Source organism: Antennarius striatus, chromosome 23, assembly GCF_040054535.1.
Source record: "Antennarius striatus isolate MH-2024 chromosome 23, ASM4005453v1, whole genome shotgun sequence".
NCBI lineage: Eukaryota > Metazoa > Chordata > Actinopteri > Lophiiformes > Antennariidae > Antennarius > Antennarius striatus.
Genome location: NC_090798.1, coordinates 1609787 through 1624971, shown reverse-complemented (window position 1 = coordinate 1624971; position 15185 = coordinate 1609787). Strand labels below are relative to the sequence as shown.

Sequence of the window (15185 nt, the reverse complement as noted above, 5' to 3'; positions counted from 1 at the left end):
TATCAACATGAAGATAAAGAGGTTTAGAGGTTTAAAAAGCGTGAGCAGGAATCGAACCCACAACCACCACCAGCACGACCGCCACAGCGCTAACTGCCCCGCTCTTACCCCTTAAATTCACTCAAGATGTGCAGTTTTTAAAAAGCAAATGCAGGAGATAAAGTCTTTTTTTTTTTTAATTCCACATGTTCTTTTTTTCAAAACCTATTGCCTGGATTACCCACAATGCACTTCATTCGCGGATAAATGTTGGTTTTGCTTGCAGCGGCTAACACTAAACTGAAGGTGTGGTGAATATATCATTTTCAAACTTGTACTTTACGTCATAAAACTTTTAAATAATGATTTATTATATCCCAACAGGATTTAATGTATAAAACTTTTTCATGCACTAATAAAGTTAAAAGTCATGCTAGCAGCTTAGTGAAGATTCGACCCCTGAGGCTTGGATGACAAAATAATTATAATCCAGGATGAATCTAATAAAATATTTAAATATAATTATGTAGTCTGTTAGTAAAACCAGTATTTAAAAAATTCTAGGTATAAAAAACAAACTTTCCTTCTCTAATTTCTAAGAATTCCCGCCATACCGCCCAGACACCCAGGTGAGAAACGCGCCCCCACAGGTGAGGGTTGTTGTTTTTTTTGCGGTGATCACGTGGGCACCCGCCCCGCCTCTCATCTTCCAAAATAAAGCTTCGGTAACAGTCACCTGTCCTCTTCCTGCGTGGAGTCTTTCCCGCGAAACGAGGCGGGTCCGGAGGCACCGGAGAACGGGGGCGCGCACGGGGGAAAAAAAACAAAAAACGCACCCACGGAAGAGCGCGCGCACGCGCGTGACGGCGGACTGCGCCGGCGCGGCGGGAGCTTCATTAGCGGCGGAGAGGCTCCGGTAACCGGACGCCACGGCTGGTGCGGGGATCGGGTGGAGGCTGCGTGTCTGGACACGGACAGGTGAGTCGTCCCTGAGGTTACCGTCGCTGACGCGCGTCCACGCGCTCTGGAGGCGCAATCACGCGCGTCAGCGTCTTTTTTTTTTTTTTAACGTTTTTTTTTATATTTAAATTTCTTTGCGTGAAACGCGGGGGGCTGGTGACGTGATGACTTTCCACACCGCGTGTGAGTCGGTGTGGATCCGCGACAGGTGAAACCTCTCCAACTCGGATCAGTTTTGCATTTATAATTTACGAGCCTGCAGTGAGGCTGGAGGGGGGGGTATCTTTATTTGGGGAGGGGGGGGTATCTTCTAGAGACCACAGCTGTTACCGGATCACACCTCTGATGGCTTAACCCCCCCCCCCCCATCAAACGGGTTGATTCGGTGTTTCTCCCGGTCCCCCACGCGTCATGCGCCGGTTAGTCCCCGCGGCTCTCGCCGGTGATCTTACGAGTCATCAACTCCCCCCCCCCCCCCCAGTCGGTCCGATCCAACCGGTGTAAGTTGTTGTATTTTTTTTGAGACACCCCCAGATGCACTCTCTAGGATCCGGAGTCCTGACGCCCCGGTTCGCCGGTTCCCGCCCCTCTCTTCACCCTCCTTCTCTCAGTCTTCCTAGGCTGCTGCGTCAGGGACGCGTCTCGGTGCGCACCGGAAAACCCACGATCCAATTGGTGGAACCGGGAGGAGAGTCCCGACGTTTTCTCTCACTGCGGAAGGAGTGGAGTTGAGGAAACGGAGAGACGGACCGGAGCAGCGGCAGACTGCGCAGTTCGGTAACGGAACAGCCCCCTCCTCCCCCCGCCATGCGGGACTTCACGCCAACTGCGCACCGACTCTGCAGGGTGCAACACCGCCGCTGCGCAGTTTGGTAGACGCGGACCTGTAGCGGACCTGTGCGGGAATTAGACCGGACCACTAGGCCCAGGAGGTGTCTGCGACATTCGGTTTAACCCCCCACCCCCCACCCACCTCCCACCTCCAGGCGCCGTGGCCTAGCGGCGGACATGCGATATGTAAACAGTCGGGCTGGATTTTAAACTCCACGCACGCCCCACGTCCTCCTCCCGCCTCCCGCTCCTCCTGGGGGGTCTGAGATGGAGATGGAGACGCAGAGGATCGATCCGGAGCCGAGGGGAGACGCGGAGCCGCCCATGCACAGCGTCCACGGCACCAACCGGATCAGACCGTCCTCCTACCGGGCTCTGCGCAGCGCCGTGTCCAGCCTGGCGCGTCTGGACGACTTCAACTGCGAGAAGATCGGCTCGGGGTTCTTCTCGGAGGTGTTCAAGGTGAGAGAGAGTTTAATTCTTTATTTAAGTCTATGTTTCATGGCCACAACCTTCTGGTTTCTTCAGGATTTTACAGAATTAAACTTGGAAATGAACTTGTGGCAAAAAAAAATAATGCGCAAAGATGCTGGATCAATAAGCGAGGATTTAAGTGATTACTTTTTTTGTTTGTTTGTTAAAAAGTGCAAAATTCCTCCTCACTGACGCATCTAATGCCCCCGCTGCCCGCACGTTTTGCGCGTTAATCTGGATCGAGTGTGTTTTGGTGCGTAAATGGAGACGGTCAGGGCAGGTCGGTCTGGCGCACGTGCAGGTAACCCTACACCCCCCCCCCACACACACACACACACCCCACCCCCCCATCATCATCTCCGCCATCCTACCCCCCCTTTCGTCACACCTGCTGTTATTTCTAAGGGTTTCCATATCCGGTGCGTGTCGGTGCTGTTGGAGATGGCGCAGCGCAGTTTGCGTCACATCCAAAGAGCAGAACGTGCGTAAATGTATTTAATATACTTTTCTGAAATAAGAGGATTGTGTTCAATGGTTGTGAGGATAATAGAGCTTCACATGCTTTATCTTGAGTGTGAAACTGGTGCTTATTTTCACCATTAATTCCTTCATCTGACAGGAAATGGTGAAAAAAATGTCAATTTAAAAAAAAATCCTGACTGTTTAGGGAATCCCCAAATATTATTTTCAGTTCCGCACCAAATGCGGAAACTCTCCAGATTCACGTTTTATTCGATCAGCAATTATCTGACCCCAGAAATTGATTTTCTGTTCAACTCTTGACAGGAAGATGTTCCATATTTTAACCTGGTGCGATGCGGTAAATGTTTAGGATGATGGGTAAGTGTCCATTTACCCTCACTCCAGGGTTTAACTTGGGGGTCAAGGGGGGGGGGATTCCAACGTTTCGTTCTGTGTTTGACGTTTAGCTTCTAGAGAGCAGATGAAATGTCACGTTTTGACATTTCATCTATTTTTAGGAAACAATCCGCTCTTTAAATTATTCATCCCGTCACTGTTGAGACCTTTTGTTGTGAAAGGACTCCTCCGAGGGCACCCCCCCCTTTTTGCCCTTTGAATGGCCAATGAGCATGCAAATGTCACTGTGTTTACTGCTGGCACTTGGCTTTAGATTGTACCATAAAAATTCTAAAAGACTAACGCGACCATCGGTCACTTTTCTTTTCTTTTTTTTGTTGCCACGGGCGACGATTATTCCTCCATCCGGATTTATTCTGGAGCAGGAGGAGGAATCGTTTCATCAGACACTAAAATATAATAGTTTATGTTTCTGTGCCTCCAAGTGAATGTCCTCTTTCCCTCAAAGCCTCTGGCTTCCTGCTCTGTGTGTGTGTGTGTGTGTGTGTGTGTGTGTGTGTGTGTGTGTGTGTGTGTGTGTGTGTGTTGCTTCATTCCTCAGTGCAGATCAATGAAGCCTCGCACGGGGCGGTCAGGCCGTTCCCTGTCAGCACAAGATTGTGCAAACCCCCCCCCCTTTAGCGTCTCTGGTTTTGCCTTTATGTAAAGAATCCTGCTTTTGTTTCCTATTTTTGTGCTTTCCTTGACCTTTGAACTGAAAGCGTTGCAGGTCATCCGGCAGTAAAACACCTCAGTCATAAATAAATTGCACCGGCGCCCATCAGGTGACGCCACAAATTTGATTATTTATTGATTCTTTGCGTCTCTTCGCTGCAAGTTGTTCAAACGACAACTCAAGATTTGTTTTTTTGTCGTTTTCCAGCCGTTTGTCGGCCGACGCCTTCGACACCCGTCTTCTCTCAAACAAGGAGGCTCCAGACGACCTCGGATAAGATTTGGTTGTCATTCGGCCTTTCTCTAAAATTTACATGAGACATGGAAATGTGTGTGTTTCCTAGAAACTTCCACAGGATCCAGCGGAACGATTTCAGCCACGTTTTCACCCTCCAACAACTTTTCAGCGTCATTTTTTACACGTTTTCTTAACGTTGACGATTCAGATTCCGTGATCTTGATCATTCCGGGTGTTTTTGTTGCTAAAAAAAAAAAAAAAAAAAAAAGGGGCGAGAAATCATTTCCGCAAAGATTTGTGCAGTGAGATTGTGATGTATTCAGACTCTGTTTGACGATTCAATAAGTTCTCAGAGCCTAGGATGAGTTAAAATGAAATTATCCAACAGAGAACACGACCTATCAGGTCAGGTTTGATTTATGGACGTTTTTGACTCGTTTATTCTTTTTCAAGATGATTTTACCTCCTAAAGACGTGGATCGGTTGACTGGAAAACACATTTCCAAAGAAAACACGTTCTTATCCTATCAGGGATCTTAAAAACCGAGACCTTTTAAGGTTTTAGGACGTGTTGGGATGCGACCGGTTCCAAAAAAACAAACTCTGAAAGCAGGAAACGCCAACCCCCCCCCCCACCTCCCTCGCTGCAAGTGTCTGGACCTGCTCGGCTAATGCTAGCCGCATGGCTAGTCGGTTTGTTTGCGGTCCGCCCTGATTGGCCTGTCTTCACTTGAACCACGGTGGGGTTTTTTATAAAAAATATTTCAACTAGTGTTGAAATAGTGAGAGTTGTGTAATCATATAGTTTGTAGGACCCCCCCCCCCCACACACACACACACATACACACACCTTTCTGTGGCGGTTACGAGTGTTTTTATAGATCTGTCTCCGGAGGCTGGAGGTGTCTTCACATCGGCACACAATGGTCGTCTCCACCCATCCATGTTTTGGGAGTGCAGTCCTTTTTTTTTGCCCCCCCCCCCCCCAGAGAACCAATGGGTGCGGGCGTGGCCTGTCTAGTCAGAAATGATGAAATTATTTCTGTGGCGCACCACAGGTCTGATGTTTTTTGTGTCGTCACCCCTGTTCCATCATTCTGCAGAGAGTTTGTTCATTAAATGGTAAAAACAACAAACTGTTTTTGTTGCATCACCCCCCCCCCCCACAATGAAGGTGTTTCAGTTTTTTCGATCGGTTTCCTGTTTCGGTGGAATCAGTTTTAAAACAGGGGGGTTAAACTCATTTTCACCGAGGGCCACATCAGCGTAACGTCTGTCCTCAGAGGACCAGATGTAAGTAATAAATGTAATGTCACATTAATCTCACTACTCCTTAATGTTAAATAACTCTGAATTTATTACTTATTCAAGTTACAAACATTACAGTTTGTAACTTGAAAAAATCTGTTTCTCTGTTCTAACATAAATCCTTTTAATTTGTCAGGTCATTAAACCCACAGAACTCCATCAATCAAGGATCAAACTATCAATCAATAAAGAAAAATAACATCAGACACGAGTTAGGACGTTAACTTTGATCACAACGTTTTTGTCAAACTTAAAATGTTCTTAAATGCTGCATTGTGGGAAATGTAGTTTTTGGTCAGAACACTTTTGACCTGTTCTGTTTTTGGACGCTCTGACCTTTTGTGCTCTCGCGGGCCACATAAAATGATGTGGCGGGGCCACATTTGGCCCCCGGGCCTCGAGTTTGACACACATGTTATAGAAGAGAAGGGAAGTGTTGGCATCTGCATTGCTAAATAACTGACGTTGTCATTCCATCTACGTTTAAATAGAGACTGTTACTTCCATGCATTCCACAAAAATCTTTGCAAATTAAAAAAATACTGAGAAATTTCATACAAAACTCTTTGTTTACCGATGACTCCTAAGTGACGTCTGACATGTGAGGACCAGACTTGTGGTTTCTGTTACGAAACACCAGCGGATCTGTTGGTGCAGGAACTCAAACGACTCTCAGGCTGAGCCAAAGATAATAGCTGGGCTTTACAATCACTGTTTGTTGTGTACGTTTCACAAAGTTGCGTAACAAAATTGCTATAAGTTGACTCTGTTTCACAAGTCGTCACCGTTTCACAATCCTGACCTGCAGGTCGGGTAAAACATTAACCTAATCATTTAAGTTTGTGTCATAATGAGCACCTTTTCCTGAGGAGAACTATTTCTTATCTCTTATTGTGAAGGCAAGCGGAACACACTACATTTCCCATAATGCAGCTGGATGTAATAATTTCTCATTTTTGTGACTTGGCTTTCTGGGGTTGATGAACGAGCTGCAGGTCAGCGATGATTAGCGTGTCTGAACCGGCATGAACCCTCATGTTCAGGCCGCCGTTCTTGGAGGAGGAGGTGGGCGGGGCCAAGCCAGCGGCGCTATTGCGCAAACGGACCGAGTGAGGGGATGTGTGTCGGCTTGTCTGCTACCAGGATGGGATGGTTCGCCTTCACACATCAGGCTGTGTCTGAGCCCATCGACCACACAGGAGGGTTGTGTTGTTGTTGGGGGCCCCTGGCTGGGGGCCACCCCCCATACATGCGTTCTCACCCGGACACACCGCCTCGGGCGGCGGCTTGAAAGCCGTGAGCTCTTTTGTGCGAGACGCTCATCTTTTTTTAGTTGTGTGACGCGGCTCCAGAATGAGTTCGCGACCCCGGATCCGTCTCTCCTGGCTCAACCCCCGTTTTTGTCTTGGAGGCACGTTTTGCTGATTACAAGGCAGTTCGGATGCCCTTGATGTTCCAGCCCCAGACCCATCCATCAAATACCCCGACCACCAACATGACAGACGGCTTTGTTCAGCGTCTATCTGGAAATTTTCATTTTCCATTGATGATTTCCATCTTTTAAAAGTACAAACCGCCGCCGTCTTCACGTTTGTTCTCAGAACTAAAAGTCCCGCCCGTCTCATTTGACCTTTTTAGGCGTCTTCCATCTCCTCCTCCTCCCTCACTGTGTATCTTTCCCATCAGGCCGTTGGCTAATAACAGACATCGCTGCACATGTTTGAAACGCGGTGCAAAAGCAAAGCTGTGACCTTTCCTCTGCTGACATCAGCACTTTGCAGGGATAAGTTGGTTTAAAGGAGATCTAGAGTGTGTTTCTGATTGTGTGATTGTTGGGTCACGTCGGCCTTGAATGTGTGTGTGTGTTTATGTATGTGTCTGTCACACACTCAACACTCCGTGTAAGTAAGAAGGCAGATGTGCGGCGTGTAGAATGTGTGCTAATGGAAGTCTGGGTTTCAAAGTTCCTCGAGAGTCTTGTTGAGCCTCTAAGTCCTTGTTTAAGTTTCTGCTCCAAAGAGGAAACGGCCGTTCTGCAGCTCGAGTGTGATTAGCATGTGTTCGTCTCCTCGGATTAAGTAGCCGGAAAGGATTCTGGTTGAGTCGAGTCCAAGTCTGTGTATTAATAGCATTAGCGTTAGCGCCGCGTTCCAGGCTGGTGTCTCATGGGCTCCATGGTTCTCCTGCCACCAGAACCCAGCCGAGATCCTTCGGTTTGGTTAGCATGTTAGCACGCTGAGCTAAGATGGGTGACGTGGCTGCTCTGCATTGTAATTGTGAGCATGCTAATGTAGCTGATGCTAACATTTCGCTGAGAGCATCATGTTAAAATCCAGGGTGTTACCGCTGCTAGCATGTAGCAGATTTTCTGCATTAACATTCAGAATATTAGCTTGAAAACATCGATATAAAAATAATCTGTAATATAATTGCATCAAATGACAATAGCAACATTAAATATGAATTAAAATAAACTTGTTTTTTTGTTGTTGTTGTGCCATTAAGGTAGCAGAAAAGTACCTGTAAAAAAAAGTTTCGCGAATCCAAAAAATTAAGACAAAAAAAAGGGAAAAGGTTTTTCTTCCTGCGTATGGCAAACATTCTCTTGTTTACTTATTTAGAAACTGTCTTAATTCCACAAACATGCAGTACCGGTTTCTACACACACACACACACACACACACAGACACACACAAACCGACACTGACAAATATGAAAACAAGCTTGGAAAAAATGCCTGAATTCTTCTGTGTGTTTAAAGTTCGTCCGCTGCGTCCATCCGTTTATTTTGGAAGTCAAAATACTTCCCAAGCAAATATGCAGTAACATATATCCTGAAGGGAAGGGGGGGGGTGTTGCATCACCATGATTACCATACCAGACGGTGCCGTTGCCATCGACGACTGCTTTATGTGTCATGGCCCGGTTCCAGCAGCGCTAGGGTGCTAAAGGCTAACGGCTCGGCGTTGCGGCGTGTTTGAGTTTCATGACTCCAGGTTGACTCCAGCGATGTGATTCGTGTATTTTTAGCAGGTTCCCATCATAAATTACGCCCCGTTTGGCCACATGTCAGATAAAAACAGACCGTTGTGGCTGAATGTTGTTTGTAAAGGCGTCCAGATTAATAAAAAGTTAAACTTTTAAAGTGTTTTTTTGTGTGTTTGCCTGTCTTTGGCGTCCAGGTGCAGCACCGCGTGTCGGGCCAGGTGATGGCGCTGAAGATGAACATCCTGGCCAGTAACAGAGCCAACATGCTCAGGGAGGTCCAGCTGATGAACAGGCTGTCGCATCCCAACATACTCAGGTGACACACACACTTCCTGACACGCCGGGTTCTTCGTTTGTTTCTTCCTACTTCCTGTTGGACGCCGCCGTCGTACTCGGCGCTCTCTGATCATCTGACTTCCTCCAGGTTTATAGGAGTGTGTGTCCACGAGGGCCAGCTCCACGCTCTCACAGAGGTAAGGAGACTTTAAATATTTCAATATTTTTGATTAAAAATTTTACCAAAATAGTTTAAATATCAGGATATCGCTTCATCACCCGTTTTATAGTTGAACTCATGACCTCAGAGCGTCTAAAGCTCACCTTTAGGCCCTCACGGAGTGTGTTAACACACACTGAGGTCAGGCGGTGCACGGCATGTCACCTGCATGTGTGTGTGTGTGTGTGATGGGTTTTTATTTGACGTTGCCATGGTAACCGAGCTGCTTAACAATGTTTAAAAGGGATTTGTATGTAACACGACACCTCCATTGATTCTGACACTCAGCAGGTGTTGGACGTACAGGTGTTGGATTTGTTGTAAATTATTTATTTTGCGTGCATTTATTTGCAAATCAATTTTCAATCAAAGGTTTTGGATGAAAGTTTTCCAAAAACGGTCATTAATAAGCTTTTTATTTCTATTTTAATTTCATTCCAGTACATCAACGGCGGGAACCTGGAGCAGCTGCTGGCCAGCGACGTGTTCCTGTCCTGGGACACGCGGATGGGTCTGGCCCTGGACATCGCCCGGGGGCTGCGGTACCTGCACAGCAAGGGCATCTTCCACCGGGACCTCACCTCCAAGGTGATGACACACAGGCATGAGTGGAGAACACACACACACGTTCACAGAAGTATCGCTGATGCTGACGTTTGACCTCTGACCCCTCTGTGCAGAACTGCCTGGTGCGCTGGGAGGGCGCCGTGTGCTCCGTCATCGTGGGAGACTTTGGCCTCGCAGAGAAAATCCCAGATTGCAGGTCGGAACACAACATTCTATCAGCGCTGCGTGATAAGTTGTGTGTGTGTGTGTGTGTGTGTGTGTTAATACAGTGACATTTATGCTGGATGTTTTATTCACCACCATAAATTTGCCTGAGCATAAACGACCAGCAGAGTTCCAGCCGTCCACTTTAATGTTCTTCAGCTGCTTTTCCAATGACATCATAGGAAAAAGAGGAAAATAGTCCTCAGTAAAAATAGTTTAACCTATAAAAGTGGTGAAAGAAACTTAAAATATCTTCTGACTAAACTGTTAAAGGCCACTGGGTGTTAATCGTTTGTGTTGGTTTCAGTCTGGCGCTGCAGCAGGAGGACGTTGGCTCCGTCTCATTTCTGTTGATGCTGTAAAACAAACATGACGGGCGTTGATTTTTCTGTTTTTGAGTTGTTTCCCTCCCTTTTTGTTGTGGATCACTTGGGTTCAACAGATAAAACTAGAAATATTATCACCCTAACATTTTATTCACTAAGAACTTCCATCCAGAAGTTCGGACATAATTCAGGGTCAGTGTCCACGTGTAGATTGTGTGCGGTGGTCGTTTACAGCACTTGTTGTTTATTTCTACGTACTACAGCCTCCTGCTGCTGATAATGAGCCTCAAGACTAAACCTGAGTAGTTAAGTCGTGAGGAATAAAACTAAATAAAGACTGAGAGTTGCAATAAAACTCTAAAAGTGAGTTGAGTCAGTTTTGCAGGATCAACTTCCACAGACGTCCTCGGGTCTGTCTGTTTGTTTTTATGATATTATTAACGATGGATCAGGAGAGATATAATTTTTCACCTCGTGATGGTGATCGTTTGTTAAAATTGATTGAAGCTGGAGGAGGTTCCCTCACACACCGTTAGCGCTGTTAGCTCCTCAACCGCCTCCTGCAGTCGTTCGGTTAGCTGTGACCCAGTCTGCACTCGTGTGTGTGTGTGTGTGTGTGTGTGTGTGTGTGTTCGCTGCTCGTTTCCGCCGGATCTGCCCTGTCACCCTTTGTGTTTACACAAGTGTGTATCGCTGTGGGGGGCGCAGACGTCTGCTGAACTCCACGCTTTTTGATTGTGAAGCGTTGAAGGGGTGTGATCGACTTCCCCCTCCATGCTTCTCTATTATATCTCCTGTTATATCTCTTTTATATCTTTTACATCTCGTACCTGCAGCTGTGGAGCCTTTGTTTGCTCCAGCCTCTCTCAACAGCAGCTGATGAGCTGCGTTTCCGTCGTTTTCGGGGGCTTGTTTGCCTACTATTCTAATCAAACACTGCAGAGGAGTGCCAGGAGGGAATGGACGGATCTTCTTGAACGTGTGTTAGTGTTGGAGCGCTACCACTCGCCTTGTGGCATGTAGAGAAGGAGACGAGATGACAGGGCTTTAGGAAAAACACTCCAAATAAGGTCAAACTATTCCAGCCCTCCTCCTCCTCCTCGTTTCCCTCTCATGGCGTTCCTGGATCTCATTCTTGTCGTTGTCTCTCTGCTGTTACTCAACTCCTGGTTCATGTTTTTCATAAACTGATGACCTCTTCTGACTGTTTTTTTCCTCTGTTTACTCATTTCTGCTTCTCCAAATGTTGTTTCTCTCGCTCTGCCATCACTTCCCTCGCTGTATTTTTCTGCAGTATCATAGCCCACAGTAGCAGATGGAAATAGCATGGAGAGGAAGTAACTGCCAGCAGTGTGTGTGTGTGTGTGTGTGTATGTGTGTGGACAACATCTTGCACACACACATTCACTGGTTCCTTCCTTTTTATTTAAATAGAATTGCACAACAACACAGAAACGCTGTGGTTTCTAAGTTACAAAAGAAGCAACAGGCAAACGAGAGCAGAACCAGCTTTCACCTCAAAAAACTTTTCTGCTGCTGGAGTATATTTGTTGACTTTTTTTTTTTGCACACCTGCCGACCAATTGTGATAGTTTAATAGAAAATAATGGTAAATGTTAAAAAAAAAAAAATCAGAATAACCTAAAGTCTTTGAGGGCAAAAGGGATCAAATACATATATATATAATCAAACAAGAACATAACAGATTTTACCCAGAATTAAATGCATTAAAGTATTTTTTAATGCATATTTGTGAAATGGATGTGTTTGTTTGTTTTAATCGTGACCCTTCCCTCTCTTTCCTCCTCCATCCCTTCATCTTTGCAGTGAGGAAGAGAACGAGGAGCGTCTGGCTGTGGTGGGCTCCCCCTACTGGATGGCCCCGGAAGTGCTGCGCTCAGAAGCCTATGATGAAAAGGTAGTGATCGATCACCTTATTACCTCACAGATTGTAGTGAGAGTTCAAGATCCACAGTGGGTGTGAAGAATGCCAGGCTGATGAATCAGTGAAGTGAAGCCATAAATATTTATTAATTTACTTATCAAATGGATTAACATCTTGGCTGCTACTAATCTGTACAACTGAATGGAAAATTATTTCAGTTTGAGGGATTAAGATGACTTTTCTTTCTTTTTTTGCTTAGCCTGACCTGATTTACAAGTAATTAAAAGTTGGCGTGAAGCAAATTTATATTGTAAATAAGAATAGAATGGATTTTGTCATTACTTTCACAATAAAAATGGGTTAAACTATCCAACCACATAATTTTTACAATTAGCTTTTCAGACCTTTATTTCAACCATTAGAAACCTAATCTGTGTTACTTTAAAAGAAAGCGCTCTTATAACCATAAAACAAATTAAGATTGATTTTCTTTGCAAACTAGACGGAAGTAGATTAATTATTTTCATGTGGAGTGTTTTTTTTTTTGCCATCATGATCTACATACCATCTCTGACTGACTCATTTTCCTCTCTGCAGGTAGACGTGTTCGCATACGGGATCATCCTGTGTGAGATTATTGGGAGGATCCAGGCTGATCCAGATATTCTTCCACGCACGGCGGTACGAAGACAACAAATCTGTTATTCCTTTACCACTGATGGTTATCTCAGATAACTATCATTACTCATAGTGTAACAGTGGTACGATGATGTCAATATTTCCAACACACCTCCATATTATGGCTGAGCGTTCCACTAGGCCCTCCCCTCTAGTGGCCGTTTACGGAACTGCAGTTGTATCACCTCAATTCCTGTCATCATAAACTCATTTCTCAGTCTCTTAAAAATAACTTTATGTTGGTCCAGAGAAGTTAAACCCCTGAATAGTTTCCTTTCTTTCGTGCAGAACTTTGGTCTGGATGTGGTGACCTTTCAGCAGATGGTTCGAGGCTGTCCTCCTGACTTCCTGGCGCTGGCTGTCGCCTGCTGTAATGTGAGAATCAGACTAAATATTGGATGTTGATGAAAGCCTTTATTCTATTTATCGACCGTCTTGTTCATTTTCTTTTTCCTCTCCTGCCAGATGAATCCAAAACTCCGTCCGTCCTTCTCCCAGATCGTAGAAGAGCTGGAGAGCAGACAAGCTGAGAGGAAACAGAAAGATAAACCGACAGTCATCGGTTAGTGCGACGTTTCATCGCCAGAAAATTAATGTTTTTGCTTCTGTGAATTAAAGTTGAACACCAATCATTCTCTTTTTCCTTAAAGCCGTCCCTTCAGTGATTGGCTCTCCAAGACGGCGATCTCTTTGCCTCCCGTCAGACCCCCGCCTCTCCCGGAGTAAATCCGACATGCTCCACCCCCCAGACGTGCCTCCGTCTGTTACCTTGGCAGCTACCGCTCGCGTCAACCCCTTCTCTCAGCGGGAGGACCTCAAAGGTGGCAAGATCAAGCTGTTCGACACCCCCAGCAAGTCTGTCATCTCCCTGACCTTCACCCTGCCGCCGCCGCCGGACTGCGACGACCCCGAGACGGACATTTACGAGCACCCTCGGAGGCACAGGCGCTGCCACTCGCTGCCGTGTACGCCCCCTCCTTACCTCACGTCGGCGCCGAGCACCATCCTTACCGAGGAGGAGTCGGCGTCGGAGTTATCCTCAATCAATGGGGAAGTGGATGGAGATGGTGAGAAACAGAGTCTATTGGGGGAGGAGGAGACCAGGGAGGGGAGCGGTTCAGGTCTTTCTCTCCCTCTGAAGCCCCTGTCTCTGGTCCTGTTGGGGCAGGAGAAGGAGGACGAGGGGGTTGAGGAGCCCATGGACTGCATGAGCTCCCCGGACACGCAAGACGACGACTCGTCTCCTTACTCCAAACTTTCCACCCCTGCGTCTCATTCCTCCACCCCCCTCCAAACCTCCACCCCGCCCCTCTCCAACGGTTGGGGGTCGGCCATCTCCGACGAACCCACTGTCCGTCCCCCGCTCTTCCAGTTGGACAACAACAACGTGGTGGTGAGTCGACCGTCTGGGTGGAACTCGAGCACCACAGGTGCCTCCAGCACCATCAACAAGAACAGCTACCACTCCCCAACCAACGACCCCCCCGGGTCGTCTCCATTCGGCTCCGGCAGCAGACAGTCTCTGGACCAGGAGGAGGTGATCTCCTGCCCCGGGTGCTGCCTGGCGGGGCTTCGCTTCCCTTCGGTGTGTCTCAGAGCTCCGCCCAGAAGAAACCCCTACAAGAACCTGAACGGGGTCTTGTGTCCGGGACCCAGCAAAGGTCTGCCCCCTTCCCCTACCCCAACGACCACAACCACCAGCCTGGAGCCGGGACTGGCCTTACCGGGGGCTCGGACTTAGTCTTATATCTCAAACACCAAATAGACCGAAAAGACAAACGGAGACTTTTCACTGGAAATAAAGTGTTTCTTAAGTGAATTTGCACAGATTTTAAATCAGCAATACCTTGGATCGGGGGTGGGGGTGGGGGTGGGGGGGTGTCTGAATCGACTAGGAAAGCTCTGCAACAAGAGACTAACGTTTTCTCTGGTGGCTTGTTGAATGTCGCCCTCTGCTGGCTGGGGGTGACACAACTAGACTTTCATGGAAAGGGGGTGCCCACACCTTTCTTCAGCATGTAAACACTCCAGTTTAGGGCTCTGCTGGTTTAGCTCCTGTATATTTGCAAGTGTAAAGATTCTTACGACTGATGATGAAAACGAGGAATGTTAAGCTTAGTATTATTACTGCTGCAGATCTTTTGATGTTTGGTGCTGTTTCTGAACGAACAGGCAGTTTTTTTGTTTTTGTTGTGTACGGTGCGTCGCAGGGCTGAGCATGTCGGCGGATTCAAGTCTTAGTGTGATTGTGAGCGGGCGTGGCCGGTACACCATCCCTTTGTTGCTGTATGTTCTCCTTCTGTTTGCCTGGTTTAAGCACTTCAGCTGTATTACTGTTAATAACTACTATTGATGTCATTACTTTTGGGAATGAATGGTCAAAGACCTGCTTAAGAAATGCACAAATTCTTGTTATTTAAAGATGGCATTGAATAAAAAGACAAAATGCAGTGACGTTCTCCCAACATGCAGACACGTTTTGTTGGTTTGTCCTTTTGATTGGTTCTCGACTGTTCGATTCAGAATTCTAATGACTTTAATTCCTTCATTATTGTCGACATAAGAGATGATTTGATTTTTGATTGCAAAAAAGTTATAAATGGATTTTTGACTACATTTTTAGCAAGATATGGTGCAACAAATGGTGTTCTGAATCATTGGATTTAGATTTTTTTTAAAAAAAATTTTAAGACAGACATTCAAAAAAATGCTGCCCTC

At 46.5% G+C, this 15185-nt stretch overlaps 1 protein-coding gene across 2 annotated transcripts; it reads left to right on the top strand.

The window, feature by feature from the left end:
• The first annotated feature begins 807 nt into the window (after positions 1-807).
• tesk1b (testis associated actin remodelling kinase 1b) lies at positions 808-14921 on the top strand. 2 transcript variants are annotated; one of them, XM_068308425.1, is made up of 11 exons: positions 808-957; positions 1551-2232; positions 8506-8627; positions 8736-8784; positions 9249-9395; positions 9488-9570; positions 11732-11822; positions 12387-12470; positions 12756-12842; positions 12933-13029; positions 13118-14921. In XM_068308425.1, exons 2-11 carry the CDS (start codon positions 2038-2040, stop codon positions 14206-14208), a joined length of 2046 nt encoding a protein of 681 aa, XP_068164526.1. In that variant the 5' UTR covers positions 808-957; positions 1551-2037; the 3' UTR covers positions 14209-14921. The 2 variants fall into 2 exon arrangements, with proteins under 2 accessions (XP_068164526.1, XP_068164527.1); XM_068308426.1 differs by having other exon boundaries at positions 815-957; positions 1474-2232.
• Positions 14922-15185: the final 264 nt, after the last annotated feature.

Coding starts and splice junctions, on each gene's coding strand:
- tesk1b (XM_068308425.1), top strand. CDS start 2,038: ATGGAGATGGAGACGCAGAGGATCGATCCGGAGCCGAGGGGAGACGCG. Junction 2,233..8,505: donor TCTTCTCGGAGGTGTTCAAG/GTGAGAGAGAGT, acceptor TTTGGCGTCCAG/GTGCAGCACCGCGTGTCGGG. Junction 13,030..13,117: donor AGATAAACCGACAGTCATCG/GTTAGTGCGACG, acceptor TTTTCCTTAAAG/CCGTCCCTTCAGTGATTGGC.